Source organism: Polychytrium aggregatum, assembly GCF_025602895.1.
Source record: "Polychytrium aggregatum strain JEL109 chromosome Unknown BJ171scaffold_155, whole genome shotgun sequence".
Taxonomy (NCBI): Eukaryota; Fungi; Chytridiomycota; class Chytridiomycetes; order Polychytriales; genus Polychytrium; species Polychytrium aggregatum.
In genome coordinates, this window is record NW_026516357.1 from 69393 (window position 1) to 91312 (window position 21920).

The 21920-nt window shown below is 55.3% G+C and overlaps 6 protein-coding genes across 6 annotated transcripts; 4 read left to right on the top strand and 2 right to left on the bottom strand.

Annotated features, from left to right (window-relative positions):
* The first annotated feature begins 101 nt into the window (after nucleotides 1–101).
* BJ171DRAFT_616570 (ParB/Sulfiredoxin) lies at nucleotides 102–823 on the top strand. Its single transcript, XM_053115359.1, has one exon. It carries the CDS (start codon nucleotides 164–166, stop codon nucleotides 788–790), a length of 627 nt encoding a protein of 208 aa, XP_052961604.1. The 5' UTR covers nucleotides 102–163; the 3' UTR covers nucleotides 791–823.
* Nucleotides 824–1226: 403 nt separating this feature from the next.
* On the top strand, nucleotides 1227–1935 carry BJ171DRAFT_543462 (uncharacterized protein). The gene has a single exon (XM_053112990.1). It carries the CDS (start codon nucleotides 1232–1234, stop codon nucleotides 1868–1870), a length of 639 nt encoding a protein of 212 aa, XP_052961605.1. The 5' UTR covers nucleotides 1227–1231; the 3' UTR covers nucleotides 1871–1935.
* On the top strand, nucleotides 1929–2565 carry BJ171DRAFT_543463 (uncharacterized protein). The gene has a single exon (XM_053112991.1). It carries the CDS (start codon nucleotides 1996–1998, stop codon nucleotides 2437–2439), a length of 444 nt encoding a protein of 147 aa, XP_052961606.1. The 5' UTR covers nucleotides 1929–1995; the 3' UTR covers nucleotides 2440–2565.
* A 640-nt stretch (nucleotides 2566–3205) lies between these two features.
* Nucleotides 3206–4267, bottom strand: BJ171DRAFT_591625 (uncharacterized protein; the record flags this gene model as incomplete). Its single annotated transcript, XM_053114498.1, has 1 exon — nucleotides 3206–4267. The coding sequence occupies one exon, from the start codon at nucleotides 4265–4267 to the stop codon at nucleotides 3206–3208; it is 1062 nt and encodes a 353-aa protein (XP_052961607.1).
* Nucleotides 4268–6663: 2396 nt separating this feature from the next.
* Nucleotides 6664–7626, bottom strand: BJ171DRAFT_574857 (uncharacterized protein; the record flags this gene model as incomplete). The annotated part of the gene is made up of 2 exons (XM_053113727.1): nucleotides 6792–7626; nucleotides 6664–6678 (listed from the first exon to the last, which is right to left on the bottom strand). Exons 1-2 carry the CDS (start codon nucleotides 7209–7211, stop codon nucleotides 6664–6666), a joined length of 435 nt encoding a protein of 144 aa, XP_052961608.1. The 5' UTR covers nucleotides 7212–7626.
* Nucleotides 7627–7903: 277 nt separating this feature from the next.
* On the top strand, nucleotides 7904–10021 carry BJ171DRAFT_591628 (uncharacterized protein; the record flags this gene model as incomplete). The annotated part of the gene is made up of 1 exon (XM_053114499.1): nucleotides 7904–10021. The coding sequence occupies one exon, from the start codon at nucleotides 7904–7906 to the stop codon at nucleotides 10019–10021; it is 2118 nt and encodes a 705-aa protein (XP_052961609.1).
* Nucleotides 10022–21920: the final 11899 nt, after the last annotated feature.

The window sequence follows — 21920 nt, forward strand, 5'->3', positions numbered from 1 at the left end:
CAGGTGCGAGGAGACGAATGATCGAGTCGATATGGAAGCGTTCGAGTGTTGCAGCGGTGGTCATGGTTGGTTGAAGGACACAGGAGAGATGAAAGCTGAAAGAGCAGGGCTGCGCGGCCAGGATGGAAAAAATGATCTGGGCCTCTTGTAGGACACGCCGACCATGAGCAACTCCCCTGTACAGCGACTGCTCACTCTACCCATCGACGGACTCCGCCCCACGCAGATCACGGTGGGGTTCAAGGATGTTGAACTGAAGCGCCTGACCATCCGCTCACTGATTGTGAAAGCGGACAGGCTCTACAACTACCTCAATGCCAAACGGGTCAGTGTCGTCATTGGCCCTGGCAAAATACCCTATATTGTCGATGGCCATGCACTTGTGCGTGCGCTCTATGAGACCAGGCTCCAAGCGGCACATTGTGTGGTGCTGGAAGACTACAGCACAGTAGCAACACAGGATGCCTTTTGGGAGAAGATGTACAGCCGTCGCTGGGTGTTTCCCTTCGACTCCGATGGCCATGGACCGCTGCCATTCAGCGCGATTCCGCTGCATGTCAAGGACATGACGGACGATCCCTTCAAGAGCCTCGCCTCCGCCGTGCAGCGGTCGGGTGGTTTTTTGCCTCCTTCCCAGCCGCAGGACGAATGGGAGTGGGTGCAATATCTCCGCAGCAGGGTGCATGGGGATCCGAACGCCAACATGCCCGGGGCGCTTGTGGATGCCTCCCATGCTGCCCACATGATCGAGGCAGCGGCCCTGCCAGGGTTCATTCCGCCAGGATGGTGATTTTTTTCTCCTTTCCAATGGACAGAACAACACACACAAGCAATGGAAACCATCACGATCATCCTCATCACTGCGATCATCTTTATCCTCTTGACTGGTGGCGGGCTCGGGTATCTCTTCTACACCAACAAGACCACGTTCTGTGGTGCATCGGCCGCCGGAGCCAGCGCAGTCCGGGTGAAACCGCCCACTGCCAGTCCGACCCCCGCGGCCGCCGTCGCCGCTGCCCAGCCCAGTGCTGTCGCACCACAGCCGGCGGTCGTGGATCCGTCTGCCACTGCGGCCGTGCCAGCGCCAGCCCCTGTCCCCAGCTCCTCTTGAGCACACATTTTTTGTCCTCCAAACAAGAGCAGCATGTCCCGCAATACAACACAGTCTATATCCTTCCACAAGCTTTTCTGGGCACTTCCCCAGGAGGTGCAGGAGCGCATCTTTGCTTGGATGTTTGTGCTGGACATCCCAGCCATCTGCGACGACCTCAGTCAGCCAGCCACGAGACTCGGCTGTGGACTCACGAAGCGCCTCGAGAAGAGCGGCCTCTTGGATCCCGAGGTCAATCGCCATCTCGCGCGATTCGCGGACCCCCTGTGGCTCAAAAAGTGTGTGCTGCTGGAGACGCTTCGCCATTTCCGCATGTGCGAGACGCTGTTCGCCAAGCGCATGATGCACAAGTGCCTGAGCACATTTGCCAGCGAAAGCGTCATTGAGAAATATGAGCAGGATAGCTACATCAACACCATCTTGCTGAACAGCTTCCAGCTGACCATGGAGGGTATGCTCATCCCCCATGTGGCAGACTTTCAGCATCGCGCATCGTCGTTTCTCTCCTCGCCGGGAATCCAGGGGCTCGGAGATGACTATGCTGCCCGCCTGGCTTGCCACGTTCAAGCGATGGATCACCAGGCGCGCACGAGTCTGGCAGCCATGCTGAAGGGTGCCTTGCGATTCGCGGTCAAGTCGTACTGTGCGAAACGATACGACACCAATGAGGAGCAGCGAGCGAACGAGGACGTGATGCTTGCCATGCTGGACGCTGCCCAGCGCCATCATAAATTCCGGGTGCTGATTGGGGAGCCCTGAGTGCCAGAGATCTCGCCATGACTTCCCTGCCAGGAGACGACGCAATCGAAACCCCACTCACTGGGAGCATTTTCACGCTCAGGACTTTCAACCTGAGCAAGTTGCGATTCACATCCACCCCAGACATGTCGTCAGACGAGTTCGAGACCATCACTGAGCTCGACCTGAGCCACAATGCCATCCGAGTCCTGCAAGCCTGTCTGCTTCCTGTGAATCTGCAAGTGCTCGACCTCTCGCACAACCAAATCACCAAGATTCCAAGCAACCTGTCCACCAGTCTACCCCATCTGGTCGAGTTGAATCTCTTTGCCAACAGTATCACCCACATTCCTGCGAGTCTGGGTGAATGCAAGGAACTCAAGCGCCTCGATCTTGGAGGAAATCATGTCGTTGATTTTTCGCACCTGGCAGGCATGAGGGGGCTCGCATATCTGCGAGTCACCCTGATTCCTGGGTACGCTGGGTTCGAATCGCACATCACCCAGCGCCTGGGGCACGAGGGAATGGAGCTGAGTTTGTCTGTGTGCACAAAAACAGCATTCAGCACAAGCTGCTCTTGTCGAATATAGCATTACCGTCTGAATCCAGCGTTGACGGTGCGATTGTGTATGTCAGTGGGACGGTGGGGAATGGTTTGGTGGGATCATTGAGGACGATGGGTGCCTTGGAAGGATCAAAAACACTGCCGCTGGCACTGGGTGCACCGGCCGCATAAGGGGTATTAGACCACCACTGTGTGTTTTTGAAGACGGTGGATGCATCCGGGAGCTGCTTCTTTGGCGCATATGAGACATTGCTGTAATCCAGAGAGACATAGCCACCGCTGGGTGCACCCGAACCCGAACCCGAACTGGATCCAGGTGCTCCAGAGCCAGGGCCAGAGCCGACGCGGTTTGTGCCAAAGGGAAGAGTGTTCGCACCCATGTAACCATAGCCACCGCTGGTGTCTGGATTGTATTTAGATGAGCTGTAGACCCGAGTGTCCGAGGACATGAGCGAGGTGGAGATGCCAGGGCTGCGGGATACGGATGCCTGAGGGTTCCCGGCAATGATTGGCACCTGCGTGACACGATCGCACGAATTGTGCAGCCAGAGTGCCTCGGGAATGATTTGGGTCACTCGGGCATCGGGGACATGCATGTGCTCGGGCATGGTATTGTTGTCGAGAAGCGGGCTGCACCATTTGCGGTCGGGAAGGAAGGACCCGTAGCGCAACGAAGAGTCAATGTTGATGCGATTGGGTGGAGTGAGGGACATGAGGTGTATTGATACCAATGGGTGTAGAAAAAAACAAACAGACGCAATCGCAGTCGGTGCTTGATCCCACACACTCATTCACTCGTCCTGGATGTTTCGATTGATGATGGCGTTGCGCATCTTTGTGTAGACCTTCTGGGCATAGGCACGGAACTCTGGTTCGACCTTTGGAGCGGCCTTGTCGATGCCCAGACCCTGGAGAATGCACCACAGTAGGATCTCGTTGACATTGCGGATTTCTGCCTTCTTCTGCATGGCCAGTTCATTGTTGCCCAGGACGATCGTATTGGTGCCGGTGAGTGCTGCAGCGGCATCTACCACAGCGGTCCTGGTCTTGGTGGTCTTGCGCTTCTTCTTCGGAGGCGGTGTGGTTTCCCCGGGCGCTGTCTCGGGTATGGCGATGGACTCGATGATACCGAGCTTGGAGTTCCACTTGATATCGGCCGTATCCAGGCAGGAACGATCGGTGTGTGGCGCAGGGATGACGCCCTGGTAGAAGGCGGATATGCGCTCGAGTTTCTGTGTCAGCGAGAGCTGTGTCCAGCGCTTGAAATAGCGGCCCTGGTGCTGATTCAAGCAGAATCCCCCGGCCTCGAGTTTTTCGAGCTCTATCTCGCATCCCTTCTGTATCGACATGACGTGGTTCCTCTCCTGCAAAATGCGATACTGCTGGTCGAGCAACGCGTCAAGCATCTCCTTCATATGCGCGTCTGGCTCGATGCCAGAGGACGGAACAATGATGGAGCGGACGCCAAGGAGTGTGGTGACATCAAGGCCAGTGAATTCATGGACGACCCCAAAGGTGCGTATGAGCTCGTCTTTCTTTGCTCGATAGTGCTTGCCGCGCTTGTGCTTGGAGACCATGTCCTCGATCATTTCCATCGACAATTGACAGGTCTCGCTCAACAGGGAATCCATCTTTTGGTTGAACACGGTCAGCAAGCTCTTGTGGTCGCGCTCGATGGACCGAAGGTGTGTCTGGTTCACATAGCGGTCAAAGCCGTCGCGATACTGGGATAACTCGAGCCATCTCTGGAGTGTATCGGTGCCCTGGTAGGCAGGGTCGAGCAGAGGGCAGACACCATGTGCCTGGACGATTTCGGGGAGAAGCAGAAGCCAGCGACACACGGGGAACGACATGCTGAATCCAGAGACTGGAAGGGTAGTGTATACCCATGCTCTAGAAAAATGTCCTTACTGCGTTTTTTTCGCAGCCTCTCTCCAGTCTACCGCATCAATGACCGACGAAGACACTCTGTTTGAGCACGACACCACTGCCGACGAGACCATCGTGCCAGATTTCGCCATATGCTCGAGCTGTGCCCCGACATCCAATGGTGACCAATATAGCTGCTATTCGGACGAGCAGCTCCAATTGCTTCTACGAATCTTCAACGAAGGACATGACCGCTTTCGAACGCGCTCCGATGCGATCGCCAAGCTGCAAGAAACCTTTCCCGACAAGGATCAACGATATTGGCTCCGGCGCGCACTGCAACTCTATCCGCAACTTGTGCTCGCGCAGGAAGAAAAGCGAATGCTCCGCAAGATGCAAAAGACCGTCTTTCGTCCTGCACCGCCCAAGAGCTGGCTCTGGACGATGCACATAGACAACGTATTGAAGCAGTACGCCGAGTTGGGAAATTTCAAGTATTGGGGGGCACTGCCATGTGACTGGTTTGCGCTTGGGTTGCTGAAATTCAACCCCGACCCCACCCGCAAGAATGCGATTGTGTTCAACACCGACCCGACAGACAAGCCAGGTGAGCACTGGGTTGCCCTCGTGATCCAGTATAGCAAGCGAAAGCAGCTGTGGTACGGTGAGTTTTTCGATTCGACGGGAAAGCTCCCCAGCCAGTATCCAAAATACCGGCGCCATCGCTTCATACAGGAGTTCATCGATCAACACTGTGGTATATGTCGATACAACACCACCGCTCATCAATCTGGTGACAGTGAGTGTGGCGTCTATGCAATCTATTTTGTCCTGCAGGTCTGCTTGATGGGGGCGTCTCTGAATGAAATCAACCATAAGATCATATACGACGACGATATATCCACCTTCCGCGAGCTTTTCTTTGACAACATCAACGACGTTGGCAGAAAATTTTGAGCAACCAAAGGCAGTACAACCTGTGAAACAATGAGACTCACTGTACGAAAGAACACCGGATCCACCAACAAGAAGAGCAAGACCAAGCAGCAGCGCCGCAAGACACAGGTCTCCAAGACCCGAAAAGGCGGCAGTACACACTCCCATGTGCGTAAAACCAGAACGCGACCATCGAAAGGGTCTTTGAGTAGTAAGAAAGGGCGACCAGTGTCCGGAAAGAAAAGATTGATGTCACAGCTTCGCGGGGGTGTGTCAAGTGGCCATGGTAAGCCGTCCGATACTCTGGCATCGAAGACCAGGGTGGGTACAAGTTGTTCGATGGTTGCCAAGAGGTGTTCGTGGCCGCGCAAGAGTCAACCCGGTGTGGCCATTGGGCGCAAATCTCTGTCGGAGTGGTACGGGCAGTATGCTGGCTGTCTCCTCGACAGTGTTGGAGAAAAACTCTAAAGGAAAAAATACTATATATCTGTAGAACTCGCGTGGGTCCGACAACGAAACACGCATTCACGATGCCAGAGGTCAAGCTTGAAACCGCCCAGTCCTGCCCGATCTGTATGAGGGATGTCACGTCCGTCAACCAATTCGCTGGCTGCACCCATTTCGTGTGCCGCCCATGCTACAAAGTCCTGGTCGAGGGCTCGTACAAGTGTGTCATTTGCAGAACCAGCTTCTACAACGACACCCAGATGTACCGCGCCTGGCATCGCACACGCAAGCATCTCTACAACCGCCTCCGTGTCTGCATGCGAAACATCGAGATGCTCCGGGATATGACCCGTGAGATGAGTTGGATGAACACTACCGATCCACTGGCTCACTCACCTGCCCTTGTGCGACTGATGTTGGATTTGGTCACCTTGAGTCTCAATTCTGGCCTGATGCATCTCACTCCGATGGAGCGCGGTCATGCGGTCACCTCGAATGATATCGATATGCTGTACAATTGGCTCCAGTGCATGTCTGGTGATCGTACCGTCCATGTTGGTATCGATATCGGTGCAGATCAGTCCGCCGACGTCATGAGGATCTTCAGCACAGTCCTGAGCCGAGTCGCTAACTCTCCCCCTACAACTGTGACTACAACCGGAGCCGGTGACGGAAGCGGAGCTGCTACCACACCGGGCATGCCTGCGACTTCCCAGTCACCTCCAACCACGAGCACGCTTGCACTGACCTTTGACAGCTACATGTCCCCGCAGCTCGATATATTGGCGCCGTTCACTGCCGTCGCTCCTACAAACAGTGTCCCTGCCAACACGACAACCACAACCACGACCACGACCCATGATAATCCCTCGCGAGTCGTCGTTCGCCGCACCACCCGGATCATCCGCAACCCTCCCCCGAGTGCGCAGCACATTCGCTTCGATGCCAGCAACGAACTCAACGCCGGCTTGCTCGATATTGACGAGTCTTCCGACGACTATGATGGCGTCCTCTGAAACGAGAGCCACCCACAGAGTTCCTGGTTTTGCTTTTGGGATGACGCCCCCCGTTTTTGCCACTCTTGCTCTTCTTCTGTGAGCCATCGAGCTTTGCATTTGTGCTCACCCAGAGCTCTGCCATGTTTTGTGGTTTCCCATCAATGAACAGCACCCCAGATGCATCGCCATACGTGTCCAGAATGTAACGATACAAATAGGGGTGATCGTCGAGATTGAGAATTTTGAATTTGTGACCTGCTTCGCGCAGAAGATCCCTCATGTCATTTGCTCCAATGTCATGACCCAATTGTACAAAGACATGCTTGTGTTTCTTGATGAGTTTTTCAAATACAGCGCCAACTTTCTCCATTTCTCTGGGGTCGTCTCCAAAGATGGCTGGACCATCGAGCAGAATGAAAACGTCACTCGTGAGCAGGGTGCGTGACACTTTGTCGTCCTCGTCGGCCAGGTCGATCAGCTCGGTGAAGTCGGCCACGATCTCATCGCCACCAGTAAATGGTCTTGGTGGCCTTGAGAACCAGTTCATTTTCGCTCTTCCAGTTCACGTAGCGAGCATTGATTTCATCCTTGTCGCTGCTCTGTCGAATGAGAACATCCATGCTAGACGTGCAAAAGCTTGGGTCCCAATCGTCAAGGGCTGCGCCACCGAGTCCCAGACGAGCACAGATGCCTTGGTTGTCGCAGTGGATGATGACAGCGTCCTTCTCAAATGCAATCCTCGAACTTGGCCCTGTGGCGTACATGCGCATTCCAAAGGGGAACTTGCCCTTGATCTCCACGTGGAACTGCTTCTTGAGATGATCAGTGCAGTATGCAGTGCCTTCGACAACAGAATCACCACAAAAGTCACCTGTCTCTGGTTTCATGATCTTGCAGCCGCAATCACTGGGTTCCTGGGTGGCCTTCTTGGTGGGGTTTGCTTCAGCTTTGGAACGAGCGCGTTCACCAGAGATCTTGAAATCCTTGCCACCACGATGTGTTCGAGATCGTCTTGATCTGTGCTTTGTTTGGCGTCTTGCGCTGTACTTTTTGGTTGTGGATTTGGGCATGTCTGGTGGCTGTGTTTGACTGAGGTGTACTTGGGATTTTTTTCATCTACGCCCCTTGTCAGAGCTCAAGATGGTCCTTCAAACGTCTGGTTCCATAGCAGCATCGCAGGTGGCCAGAGAGTATTATCCGCCCGATGTGCCCGTTAACGAATACACATGGTACAGCAAGATGAGCACAGGTGTTCTGAGCGGCTCGTACACACCTACGATCACCGGCAGTGACCCGACTCGCCAGGTGCAGATGACATCCAGCTCGATCACCTCGAGCATGACCGGCATCTCACAGCAGCTGCGTGTGCAGGATTATGCGTCATTCACGCTCACCTTCCAGATCTCCACAGACAACGCAAGTGCCGACAGCTCCAATATCTTCTTTGGCAACACGTCGGCGATCATGAATCCATCGAGTTCGTTCGCGGCGCCGGCCTGTGGGTTCAACTTTGAGATCTGGTCCGGCAGCACCCAGGGACAGGGTATCCACTTTTACGACACCACTGCAACACGGCGAGTCACCAACAGCACCACGGCATCCAAGGTCTGGGTCAACACCAGCGCCACCGTCGGCAGCGGGACCTGGTACTCAGTCCAGATCGTCTACAACCGCAGCCCCAACAACACATGGGCCATCTCGATTGGCACAAGCGGTGCCCCGACCACACCATCGCTCCTGTACACCTACTCCGATCCAAACCACACCGCATTCCTGTCAGCTTCTGGAAGCTACTGGGGTGTCGCATCGATGGGATACGGTGCCTCGACAAACCAATACTTCCGCAACATCAAGCTGGTCACCTATGGCTCACCCGTGCAGACGCTCTTCAATTTCTTCAACTGGTACAGCTTGTTGACCATCGCGGGCGTTGCGACACAGCCAGCCGGCAGCCAGTACGATCCGTACATACAAGCCGAAATGATTCCGGGTACAGCTACCAACCAGACCGGGTACTATTACTCGTCCGCTGTCCCGGTCGGCAAGTACTCGTACATGTCATTCGAGTGTGGTGCTTGGTATGTGGGGTCGACCCCTGCCAACGGCTGGTTCTTCATCTTTGGCTCCAGTTCCTCGGGTGCCACACTCACCAGCGGTAGTGTCGCAGTGTATTTCAACTACAACAGCAGCTTCTCGAGCGGGTCGTACTCGGGTGCTGGGGTGTATATCATCAAGAGCGGCACGGCCGTGGCCTACAGCTCCACCGGACTGAGCGGCATATCCGCGAGCACCTGGACCAGTCTCCAGATCATCTACAACTACCAGGCCACCAACACATGGGTCGTCTATGTCTCTGGCAGCGCCGTCCTGACTTGGAGCGACTCGAGCTATGCCACGACGGCGACGGGTATGGGGACGTATTTCAACGCTGTGGCGCAGTGCGGCTCGACGCAGACCATGCAGGTGTGGTTTGACAGACTCTCGCTCATCTTCACGCCCCGCACCTTCTCGTTCAGCCAGCTGCGAACAGCAGCACCCGGAGTGAGCTCGAGTGGTGCAGTCAAGCTCTCTCAGTTCTACGGTGGCCAGGCGGCTGCCCTCTGTGGACTCAACAACACGGGATCATTCTCGACCAGTGTCACATGGGGTAGCAGCCCTGGTGACGAAGGGTTCTATGCCCGCGATCTTGGTGCCTGGAACATGAGTCCGTGGTTGCTCACGTCGAGCCAGATGCCCGACTCGTCAGCGCGCTGGCTCTGGAACACGACGAGTGCAGCGACCAGTGCGTCGAACTATGTGATTATCAACTTTATCGTGAGCTACAGCAACACCAGCACGTCGAATGTGAGTGCCACACTCTATGCGATCGTCGACGATGCCAGTCTCATTTACCAGAACAAGATCCTCGTCGGATCCACCAAGTGGTATTACGGCGCGCAGTACACCAAGATTGCGGTCACGCTCGTGCCGGGACTCAATGTGTTTGAGTTTCTCTGCTGGAACAGCACAGGGTCGACGGCGGGTCTGATCTTCTCGTGCATCAACACATCGAGCACCGTGCTCTTCCGCAGCGACAACTACAGCTCAGACACGGTGCTGACCAACTCGACCCGCACCATCTACAGCGTCGTCGCGAGTCCGTCCTCGTTCACGAGCAACATCCCGCAGCAACCGGCTCCGGTCTCGGAGATGTGCATTCTGGACCAGGTGTCATCGACGGCCAAGAGCAACTGCTCGGGTGCATATGCACTCTTCCTGCTCACGACCACCTACACCGGCCCCGTGATCAACATCATGCGGAGCAGCGACAGTACCAGTAGCGACGTCTACGCAGACATGGGCGGCAACCTCTTGTGATGACCAGCATCACAACGGACCAATGAGATTGTCCCGCATGCTCTCGCCCTCCGCACCAATCATGAGTCCCCACGTGTTTGTTTGCCCCCATGCATGAGCACGCGCCGTTGCCACCCGCGTCTACTGGTTTCCTGCCTCCCCCACCGCTCGGCACATGTCCCCGGGCTGTGCCAAGCCTCTCTCGCTTGCACACCAGCCACTCTCGCACCCCCTTCTCGCTTCTCTGTGATGCTCCACCCTTCTCGCCCACTTTTGCCCCTCGACCTTCTCCCGGTCTATAAATAGCCCTGCATGTCTGAGCCTATGTTGAACACCAGTTCGAACAAAACTTGTTCTTTGGTGTTCGGGGCTAAAAGCTAATAAAGCTCATACCAAGCACTTGGTCTTCGTCCTTGCGCTTGTTCACTCCTTACACTTTGTTCGAACTCTCTTCTACTGATACCACCTGCTTGGTATCTTCCGCTCCTAGCCCCGCCCCTTTCCTAGTCCTGTCCGAACCTCAAGCACACTTGTGTCTGAGCCCTCTTCGCTCTCCTGTTCTTGAACCTCCTCGCTTTTTTTTTTTTTTTTCCCAGTCCCAGTCCCAGTCCCGCCATGGATCCTGCCCTCGTGGACCGCCTCCGTGCCTTGGAGGCCGAGCTCGCCGAGCTCCGGACAGCTCGCGATGCTCCTGCCGCTGGGTACAGCGTGCAGATGCCGGACCGTTACGACGGTAACCGGCAAGGGTTCCGGGCATTCGTAAATCAGTGCAAACTGTATATACGAATGCAGCCCCACCGGTTCCCTGCTGACCCGATTAAGGTCGGATTCGTCATTAGTCTGCTCACTGGACCGGCTCTCCAGTGGGCGACTCCGATGCTTGAGATGGGTGATCCCCGACTCAACTCTTTTGGCGATTTCCTAGAACGCTTTTCCAAAGTGTTTGACGACCCTGATCGGGCCAGGACTGCCGAGTCAGTGATCACCACACTGTCTCAGGGCAACCGCCCGTGCGCAGTCTATGCATCCGAGTTCCTTCGTATTGCCGCCGATACGACTTGGAACGACGGTGCAAAGATCTCGTTCTTCCGACTTGGCTTGTCGGATGATGTCAGAGACGAACTTTCGCGAGTTCGCCCTCTGCCACGAGATCTGGAGGAGTACATCGAGCTTTGTAACGAGCTCGATGCACGAATCCGCGAGCGCCGTCAAGAGCGCCGAAGCACGCCTGCCCGCTACCGGTCTTCCCAGTTCGCCTTTGGTTCCGCCTCCGCTGCCGTTCCCGCCATCGCTCCCGCGCCCGTCCTCGCTCCGCCGCACCCCTCCTACATTGTTTCCGAGCCCATGCAAGTGGACTCTGCCGTCTCTGGACCCCTGACCGCCGAGGAGAAACAACGCCGCCGCCGCTTTGGACTCTGCCTGTACTGTGGCAAGAAGGGCCACTTGGTACGAAACTGCCCCGTCAAGTTTGGATCTACCAGAGCTACCGGACCGCCCCCTGGACCTCCCGGCCCGAGGATCATCCGCACCATCGTTTACGAAGATGGAGAAGTGCAAGACTTCAGTTCGGGAAACGACCAGGCCCGGTTCTAAGTGAAGGCCTTGAACCGGAGCCGTGCCCACCGCCTTCCGAAAGTGAAGACATTGGTAAGGTGCCTTTGGTAAGTACTGGGGAAGCAGTGATGTGCGGACAGCTTCGCCTTGCCTCTGGACCGGCGGACACTCTCAGCTCTGGCATAGTACCCGTGGCACCTCTGGTGTCACTGGGAACTGCACCTCATCCACAGGTGCAAATACCTGAGCTGTCCTGCCAACCCTCGGCAAAGTTAACTGTCTGTGCTAGCCGCAACCCTGGTGCCGAAGCTGGTACCGAACCAAAGTCTTGTGTTTCGTCTGTTCGTCGTTGCTCGTTGGTTGTTCCCGTCGCTGTTCGTCTTCCTTCTGGTGATTCTCTGTCGTGCGAAGGACTTGTCGATTCTGGTGCCTCTGGCAACTTTATCGACGAGGACTTTGTTGCTCGACACTCTGTCCCCACCTGCTCCAAGGCTTCGCCCTTGGCAGTGGAAGGCGTGGATGGTAAGCCGCTGTCGTCTGGCCCCATCCTCCGCGAGACTGCTCCACTCGAGGTGATTCTCGGGGACGTCTCGCAACGCCTTCGGTTCGATGTGATCAGGTCTCCACATCAACCACTTATCCTTGGCTTTCCTTGGTTGCGCACCGCCGAGCCCAAGATTGTCTGGTCTCGCGGTCTTCTTTGTCTCCCTCCTTCTGTTGATTCCGACCCCTCTCCATGCACTACTTCTCTTTCGTCTTGCTCCACTTCCTCCAATGTCACTCCCCTTCTTGATGATTCCACTCCTTTGATTGATCTAAGCTCCTCTCCTACGCTCCCACCTTCGTCTTCCCCTTCTTGTCTTGTTCCTCCCGAACCCCTTCGCTCTTCCCAAACCCCTTCTTCTGTTGTCAGTTCTCTTTCCCTCCTTGATGTACCTCCTCCTGTTGTTTGTTCTTCGGACATTGTTCAGAATAAAGTAACCGTCGAACATTATTCTGACCTTGTCCACGCCCCTCCTCTCAGCTCGGACGCTCCTCTCCGCGTCTGCAGCATTGATTACCGCTCGATGCGCGAGTCTTTGGATGCATGCAGGCATGGAACGCAACCCCTGACCATCTTTCAGGTCCATGTCCTGCCCACTGACGAGCCGAGCACTGCGACTGTCGAAGTGCCTGCGGAGTACAAGGACTTCCTGTCTGTTTTCTCTAAACAGGAAGCTGACTCCTTGCCTCCGCATCGCCCTTATGACTGCCCCATTGACTTGGAGCCGGGCAAGTCGCCAAAGTTCGGGCCTCTGTACTCACTGTCCGAGCCCGAACTTCACGCTCTGCGTGACTATCTCGACGAGAATCTTGCCAAGGGATTCGTTCGTCCTTCGTCGTCCCCAGCAGGCTCACCAATCCTCTTCGTCAAGAAGAAGGACGGCTCACTTCGTCTTTGCGTTGACTACCGCGCACTGAACGGTATCACGGTAAAGAACCGTTACCCTTTACCGCTGATCGGCGAGCTGCTGGACCGACTTCGAGGCGCGAAGGTGTTCACTAAGCTGGACCTTCGTGGAGCCTACAATCTGCTGCGCATCCGCTCCGGGGACGAGTGGAAGACAGCTTTCCGTACTCGATATGGGCACTTCGAGTACTTGGTGATGCCCTTTGGGCTCACCAACGCGCCAGCGACGTTCCAGCACTTCATCAACGACGTCCTGCGCACCGAGTTGGACCAGTTCGCAATTGCGTATCTTGACGATATCTTGATCTACAGTGCTGATCCGTCGCAGCATGTAGAGCACGTCAAGCAGGTCCTCTCGAAGCTCCGAGCTGCAAAGCTGTATTGCAAGCTGGAGAAGTGCGAGTTCTCCAAAACCTCGGTCTCGTTCCTTGGTTTCATGGTCTCGCCCGAGGGCATCGGTATGGAGCGATCCAAGCTCTCTGCGATCTTGGATTGGCCCATACCGCGCAACATCTCGGATCTTCGATCCTTTGTCGGGTTTGCGAACTTCTATCGACGCTTCATCGATGGATACGCAAAGATCGCGGGGCCCATGACTCGGCTCTTCCGGAAGACGCATGGCTTCCAGTGGTCCCGCGAAGCCGATAAAGCATTCAGATCCTTGAAGGATGCCTTCGTTTCGGAGCCCGTTCTGGTGCATCCGGACCCATCCAAGCCGTTCGTCGTAGAGTCAGATGCGTCGGACTTTGCGCTTGGATGCGTGCTCTCCCAGCGGGGTGCTGATGATCGCCTTCATCCTTGCTCGTTCCATTCGCGGACACTCTCGAATGCTGAACGTAACTACAGCATATACGAGAAAGAGCTGTTGGCGATCAAGGAGGCTTTCGAGGCGTGGCGACACTACCTCGAAGGCGCCCAGCATCCCGTTGCCGTTCTGACCGATCACAAGAACTTGGAGTACCTGGCAACGGCTCGCATCCTAAACCAGCGTCATGCACGGTGGTCCCAGTTCTTGTCTCGGTTCGACATCCGCATCCAGTACCGTCCTGGTGCGAGGAACGGCAAGGCCGATGCCCTGTCTCGTCGCTCGGACTACATCCCTTCGTCGGCCTCCGTGTCGAGGGATCCGCCTCTGCTTCTCGATCCTGCCGCGGTGATACGCGTGCTCCGAAGCAGAGACGCCCGCTCTTCGGTTGCAAGTCGCAGTGACCCTGTGGATTTGCTGCAGCTCATAGCCGAAGAGCAGGCTCGGGATCCCGGTCTAGACAAATACCGTCGTGACCCGAAGTTCGTCTGGAATGGCCAGTACCTCACCTTCCAGAACAGGATTGTGGTCCCAGAGTCGTGCCGAGTTCCGGCGCTCAAGTCGTGCCATGACCCAGTCGCTGTGGGTCATCCAGGCATCCGACGGACTCTGGCTCTGGTATCGCGACAGTTTTGGTGGCAAACCTATCGGAAAGATGTCAAAGAGTACGTCTCGACGTGCGACACCTGTGCACGCTCGAAAGCTCCGCGACACAAGCCGTTTGGGTTCCTGTTGCCACTCCAGACAGCCGATCGACCCTGGGGGACACTGACCATGGACTTTATCACTGATCTGCCAAAGTCCAAGGGTCACACCTGCATCTTTGTGGTGGTATGCAGCCTCACAAAGATGGCACACTTTATGTCCTGGCGTTCACTGCCGTCGGCGGAGGAGACTGCGTCACTGTTCCTCGACAATGTCTTTCGTCTCCATGGCCTCCCCGACACAGTGGTTTCAGACCGAGGAAGTCAGTTCACCTCTCGGTTCTGGAAGGCACTCTGCACGCAGCTCGGGATCCAAACCAGTCTGTCCACGGCCTTCCATCCCCAGACCGATGGACAGACTGAGAGGGTCAACCAGGTCATCAACCAATACCTGCGCTGTTACACGTCGTATCAGCAAGATGACTGGGCCGAGCTGCTGCCGTTGGCCGAGTTCTCTTACAATAACCTCGAGAACTCGTCAACACATGCCTCGCCATTCTTGGCAACCTATTGTTAGGGATAGCTCCTGCTTGTTCTCCACTTTAACTGCACACTTGGCTATTCTTTTGCCTTTCTGTTTGTTTGTGTGTAGCCTTGCAGTTCCCCTCCGATTTTCCGCCTTTTGCCTGTCTTTTCCGCTCCTTCCGCACTTCCGTTTTCCCGTGCTGCTCCGCTTCCTTTGTCTTCTTCGCACGCGCCGGTTTGTTTGTGCACGCGCCTTGCTGCGATTGGTTGCAATTCGGCTGCCGGTCATGTGTCCCCCCACCGGTGACTCATGACCTGCCTGACCGCCCCGATCTCTTGTTCATCTCGCATGCATTTGCCCCAACCTTATACTTGACCAATCCGCTTCTTGGACGTTGAGTCACATTGCTTCGCCTTTGCACGTTTCTCCTGCCAGGTGCTTCGCTTTTGCTTGCGCCTCTCTCGCTTTGGTTCTCTGCCTGTCTCGGTGGTCCTTCTCGGCCCTCGTTCGTGCATCGCCCCCTTCGCCCTGCTCGATCGCCCACTTTTCCCTCCCTTGGCCGCCCTTCGCTGCCAAGTCCGGACTTGTCTATAAATAGCCTGACCCCCGCGATGTGTAGTCGAACCTTAGCGTTCAAAATAGGACTAAATAAAGTGCCTTCTACTTTATTCTCTGAGTGTTCCTCACGTCTCATTTCGAGACAAGTCTTATCTTGAACGGATCTTTGCTTCCCTCGCTCCCTCTCCGAGTCCACTTCGGACTCTACCCTTGCTTTCCCTGAGCTCACTTCGAGCTCACTTCTTCTTTTGCCGTTGAGTCCCCTTTGGACTCTAACATCATTTTGAACGCTCCCTCTTGGCTTCCCGGCCTTTCTTCTTCTTTCGCCTCTCTTTCCCTCGTCGATCCGATGGCTGAGCCTGCTGCACCCCCGGCAGATCTCAATGCGTACCTGGCGCGCATGGAGGAGCGTATGAACGCCCTCATGACCCAGAACGCTGCTCTCCATCGTCAGATCCAAGATCTGCAAGCTCCCGCCGCCGCTCCCCGCCAAGTCTACCAGGTGAACAAGCCCAAGGAGTTCCTAGGTTCCCGCGACGAGACGACGGCCTTCCTCGCCCAGTGCCACCTCGTCTTCCTCGCCGATCCTGCCTTCTTTGCGCCCGAGCGCCAGAAGGTCCTTTATGCCACCTCCTTCCTCCGCGGCGAAGCTTTCAAATGGTACGAGGCCGCCTTTTATATGGCCAACCGCTTCCCGGCTTCCTTCGCGGATTTTGAAGTTGCCCTCAAGTCGACCTTCGGTGAGGACACGGCCTCCTCGCAAGATAAGGCCTTGAACGACCTCAAACGCTTGGTCCAGCTCAAGTCCTGCCAAGCCTTCGCCACCCGCTTCGTCCAGCTCGCCGCCCGCGTCCAGACTGACGAACCCACCAAGATGCACTTCTTCAAGGAGGGTTTGAAGTCTGAGGTCAAGTTCCACCTCATCGGTCTCCGCCCCGCTCCCGCTTCCTTGCCCGAGTTGATCAAGGCAGCGGTCGAGTACGACGATGCCCTCCATCGTCTCAAGGTCTCCTCCCGTTCCCAACCTCCTCCTCCTTCTTCTCGCTCTGCTCCCCATCACCACCATTCTCCCGCGCATGTTTCTTCTTCCTCCTCTTCTGCACCCACTCCCATGGACCTTGACTCTGTCTCGGTCCGCCCTGCTAAGCTCTCCGACGTCGAGAAAAAGCGACGTCGTGAGCAGGGTCTCTGCTTGTACTGCGGGGAAAAGTCTTGTCCCGGCAGTCGCGATGTTCAGCAGTGCCCGGTTCTGGTCAAACGGAACTCGGGAAATGCTCACAGCCGAGCAGCACCTCGCAAGTAAGCGAGGTGGTCTGTTCGGCGATACGAACATCTTCCCCCTCTGACTCGTCACTATCGGACGATAAGCTTCTTCTTCCGGCCACTCTTATCGTCATGAGTCTTTCTGGCCCGGTCTCCATCTCCCTTTCTGTTTTTATTGATGATGGATGTTCCGCTCTTGCCCTCATTGATCCTGCCTTTGCCGATCTCCATAAACTCTCTCTTATCCCTCTTTCTACTCCTTACTCCGTTTCCCTTGCTGATGGTTCTTCGGCCGGTTTCATTCGTTTCCAAACCGCGCCTTTGACTCTGACCATTGGTTCCCACACCGAGTCGATTTCTTTTCTTGTGACTCGACTCTCCACCACTCCCATCACTCTTGGTCTTCCCTGGATGCGCTTGCATAATCCAGTTGTTAATTGGAAGTCCCTCTCCCTTTCATTCTCCGATCCCTCTTGCCTTGCTGATGGACACATCCTCGCGGATGTCTCTGCTTCTTCCTTGGACACTCCGTCCGCTTCCGGCTCCTCGCCTCCCCCTTCGGGCACTTCGCCTTTGACTCCTCCTCCCTCCGGTCCGTCCCTTACACCGGTTCCCTCCTTTGGCACTTCGCCTTCCCTTTCTTCCCGCCTTGACTCTGCTTCGCTTTCTGAAGAGCCAACGGCTTTATCTTCACCCGACATTGAGCTCGTTAATGCGGCGAGTCTTCTCCGTCTTGCACGGGAAGACAAGCTCGACATTTTCGCTGCCCAAATGGATATCCGTCCTCCTTCGCCGGAGACGTATCCTACGGTGTCGATAAGGTCCGTGCTCACGACGAAGGTGTATGCCGAGTCTGGCACCCCTGTTGACTCTCGAGGCGTCCCACTCAAATACAATGAGTTTGGCGACGTTTTCAGCCTCAAGTCTGACCCTCCTTCTTCCTTGCCTCCTCAGCGTCCGTATGACTTGTCCATTGAGTTTGTACGGACCGAGGATGGAAAGGAACCTCGTTTGCCAAAGCCGGGGAAAGTCTATCCTTTGTCCCCGGCCGAGGAATCTGCTCTTTCGGAGTATCTGACCAACGCCCTCGCACGTGGTTGGATCTCCAAATCCTCTTCTCCCGTTGGTGCTCCCTGCTTCTTCGTGAAGAAGCCCAATGGTGGTCTTCGCCTTTGCGTCGACTACCGAGGCCTCAATGCCATCACGAAGAAGAACCGTTACCCACTTCCCCTCTTCCAGGATCTTCTGGATAAACTTCCTTCTGCCCGCGTCTTCTCACACCTCGACCTTCCTGATGCTTACCACTTGGTTCGTGTCAAGAAGGGCGATGAGTGGAAGACTGCTTTTGTTTGCAAATCTGGCTCATTTGAGTACAATGTTATCCCCTTTGGTCTTTCGAATGCCCCCGCTGCTTTTCAGTTTTTTATGAACGACATCTTCTCGGACCTCCTTGGTGTCTGTGTTGTCATTTATCTTGACGACATCCTGATCTTCTCAAAAGATCCCCAGGAGCATGAGGAGCATGTTAAGCTTGTTCTCTCTCGCCTTCGTGAACACTCCCTTAAGGTCAATCCGGCCAAGTGTTCTTTTGACCTTTCTGAAGTTGACTTTCTCGGCATGATCATTTCTGCCGATGGCATCAAAATGGACCCTGCCAAGGTCGAGGCCGTTTCCCTTTGGCCTGTTCCCTCTTCTGCTCGCGATATCCAAGTCTTTATTGGTTTCGCAAACTTTTACCGCCGCTTCGTCAAGGACTTTTCCGCACTTGCTCGTCCTTTGACTTCCCTCACTACCAAATCCTCCACCTTCTCTTGGTCTCCCGAGGCCCAAGAGGCTTTTGATTCTCTTAAACTTTCCTTCACTTCCGCACCTATTCTTCGATACTTTGATTTCTCTAAACCCGCTGTCATCGAGCCCGATGCTTCTGACTTTGCTTTGGGTGCCGTCCTTTCTCAGTTTGACCCTGACGGCGCTCTTCACCCCGTTGCTTTTCACTCTCGGCAATTCCGTCCCGCCGAGGTGAATTATGACACTCACGACAAAGAGCTCCTCGCCATTGTCGATTCCTTTACCGCCTGGCGTCATTACTTGATGGCTGCCGACCCTGATATTCCCACTCTTGTTTTCTCTGATCATCAGAACCTTACCCGGTTCACTGCCGCTTCTCAACTTTCTCGCCGCCAGTTCCGGTGGGCCCAATTCCTTTCTGACTTTGCTTTTCGCATTTACCACCGCCCTGGTCGTCTCAACACCAAAGCCGATGCTCTCAGTCGCCGTTCTGACTTTGAGATAAAGCCTGGTGACTCCCTCCACTCCACCAACTTCCTTCAGCTGTTCGAGTCTATTTCTCTCGACAGCATCACTGTTATCGGCTCGAATCCCGACTTTCTTTCCGAGATTCGAGCTGCCACCCTTTCTTGTTCCCTCCTTTCTGACTTTAACGCCAAACGTCTTGATGGCGATTACTCCTTCCGTGACGGTCTCCTTTACTTTAAAGACCTGATCGTTGTCCCTTCCCCCGAGCTCCAGCTCAAAGTGTTTGAGCAACGTCACTGCTCCGCTGCCGCTGGTCACTTTGGTCTTGCCAAGACCGTTGAGCTCGTCTCCCGGGACTTTCACTGGCCCCGGCTTCGTAAGTCTGTGCGTCGCTTCATTGCTAATTGTGAAGCGTGCCAGCGAGCCAAGCCGTCCCGTCACTCCCCTTATGGTTTACTTCATCCTCTCCCCGTTCCTTCCGAACGTTGGTGGGACCTGTCGATGGACTTCATCACGGATCTCCCACCTTCGAACGGTTTTGACTCGATCTTCGTGGTTAAGGACCGCCTGTCCAAACAAGCACACTTTGTGCCCACCACGAAGACGGTTACAGGCGAGCAAACCGCCGAACTCTTCCTCTCCCACATCTTCCGCTTGCATGGTTGTCCCCGGTCTATTGTTTCGGACCGAGGAACTCAGTTTACTTCGGCCTTCTGGAGGCGCTTCAATGAGCTTCTGAAGACGAAGATTTCCCTTTCTTCTGCCTTCCACCCCGAGACCGACGGTTCGACCGAGGTTCTCAACCAGGTCATCGAGCAGTATTTGCGTATCCATTGCAATTACCTGCAAGACGACTGGACCCTTCACCTTCCCCTTGCCGAGTTCACTTACAACAACTCGGAAAACACCTCCACTGGCATGACTCCCTTCTTTGCAGTCCATGGCCATCACCCCATTTTCGATCCCTCTATCATTCGTGATCCCTCTGTTGTGCCCTCTGCCGAAGAACGTGTCGACCGACTTCAGACCGTTCTCGAGGATCTCAAGGCCAACCTCCGGGTTGCCCAAGAGTCCTACACTGTGCAGGCCAACAAATCCCGTCTCCCCACTCCCGACATCTCCGTTGGCGACCTCGTTTTTCTGGATCGTCGCCACATTCGCACCCTTCGTCCCTCCAACAAGCTTGACCAGAAAAAGCTTGGCCCCTTTAAAGTTCTTCGCCGCATCAACCCCGTTGCCTTTGAGCTTAAACTCCCTTCCACACTTAAAGTTCACCCCGTTTTCCATGTATCCCTCCTTGAACCCCGAACGAAGGACATTGTTCCCGAGTTCACCCAACCAGAACCACCTCCCATTCTTGTTAACTCCCAGGAAGAGTTTGAGGTCGAGACTGTTCTCGATTCTCGGCTCTTCCGTGGTCGCTTACAGTACTTGGTTCAGTGGAAGGGCTATTCCGAGACTGACCGGTCTTGGGAGCCCGCTGCCAATGTTTCCCACGCCACTGATCTTGTTGCTGACTTCCACCTTCGCTATCCCTCAAAGCCGAAGGCGACGTCCGGAGTTCGTCGCTAAGGAAGGGGATGATGTTAGGGATAGCTCCTGCTTGTTCTCCACTTTGACTGCACACTTGGCTATTCTTTTGCCTTTCTGTTTGTTTGTGTGTAGCCTTGCAGTTCCCCTCCGATTTTCCGCCTTTTGCCTGTCCTTTTCCGCTCCTTCCGCACTTCCGTTTCCCGCGCTGCTCCGCTTCCTTTGTCTTCTTCGCACGCGCCGGTTTGTTTGTGCACGCGCCTTGCTGCGATTGGTTGCAATTCGGCTGCCGGTCATGTGTCCCCCCACCGGTGACTCATGACCTGCCTGACCGCCCCGATCTCTTGTTCATCTCGCATGCATTTGCCCCAACCTTATACTTGACCAATCCGCTTCTTGGACGTTGAGTCACATTGCTTCGCCTTTGCACGTTTCTCCTGCCAGGTGCTTCGCTTTTGCTTGCGCCTCTCTCGCTTTGGTTCTCTGCCTGTCTCGGTGGGTCCTTCTCGGCCCTCGTTCGTGCATCGCCCCCTTCGCCCTGCTCGATCGCCCACTTTTCCCTCCCTTGGCCGCCCTTCGCTGCCAAGTCCGGACTTGTCTATAAATAGCCTGACCCCCGCGATGTGTAGTCGAACCTTAGCGTTCAAAATAGGACTTAAATAAAGTGCCTTCTACTTTATTCTTGAGTGTTCCTCACGTCTCATTCGAGACTAGTCTTATCTTGAACGGATCTTTGCTTCCCTCGCTCCCTCTCCGAGTCCACTTCGGACTTACCCTTGCCTTCCCTGAGCTCACTTCGAGCTCACTTCTTCTTTTGCCGTTGAGTCCCCTTCGGACTCTAACAGGACTGGGTCTTGGTCTTGGGGACGGCAGGAGGCAAGGCAGGACTGGGCTTGGGCACGGCAGGAGGCAAGGCAGGGAGGATCTCGGGCACGGCTGGGGACTTGGCTGGGGCTCGGCAGGAACAATCTTGGACTCGGGCAGGGACACGGCAGGCTCGGCGGGGACCTCAGCAGGGGACTCGGCAGGGCTGGACCTAGAGGACTGTGGCTCGGAGAGAACGGGGAGGCCAAACTGTGGATAGAGGTGCAAGGCAAGAAAATAGAGTCATGGTGCCAGTCAAAGTAGGGTTTGTGTTTCTTTCCAATCATACCCAAGATGATCGGGTATGAAGCCAAGGGAATCAGCGCGAACGAGATGTTCATAGTGGCTGATGCCTGTGATCATAGAAACACAAACTCCAAGACTAGACTCCATCGAGAGCCATCGGCAAGAGTGATGACGAAAGAAGTTTCAAAGGTGGGGAGAGCGTGGGTTGCGGCGAATCCAGTGTC

What these genes read in the sequence shown, in the direction of transcription:
- BJ171DRAFT_543463 (XM_053112991.1), top strand. Translation starts at nt 1,996, where the DNA reads ATGTCGTCAGACGAGTTCGAGACCATCACTGAGCTCGACCTGAGCCAC.
- BJ171DRAFT_616570 (XM_053115359.1), top strand. Translation starts at nt 164, where the DNA reads ATGAGCAACTCCCCTGTACAGCGACTGCTCACTCTACCCATCGACGGA.
- BJ171DRAFT_543462 (XM_053112990.1), top strand. Translation starts at nt 1,232, where the DNA reads ATGTTTGTGCTGGACATCCCAGCCATCTGCGACGACCTCAGTCAGCCA.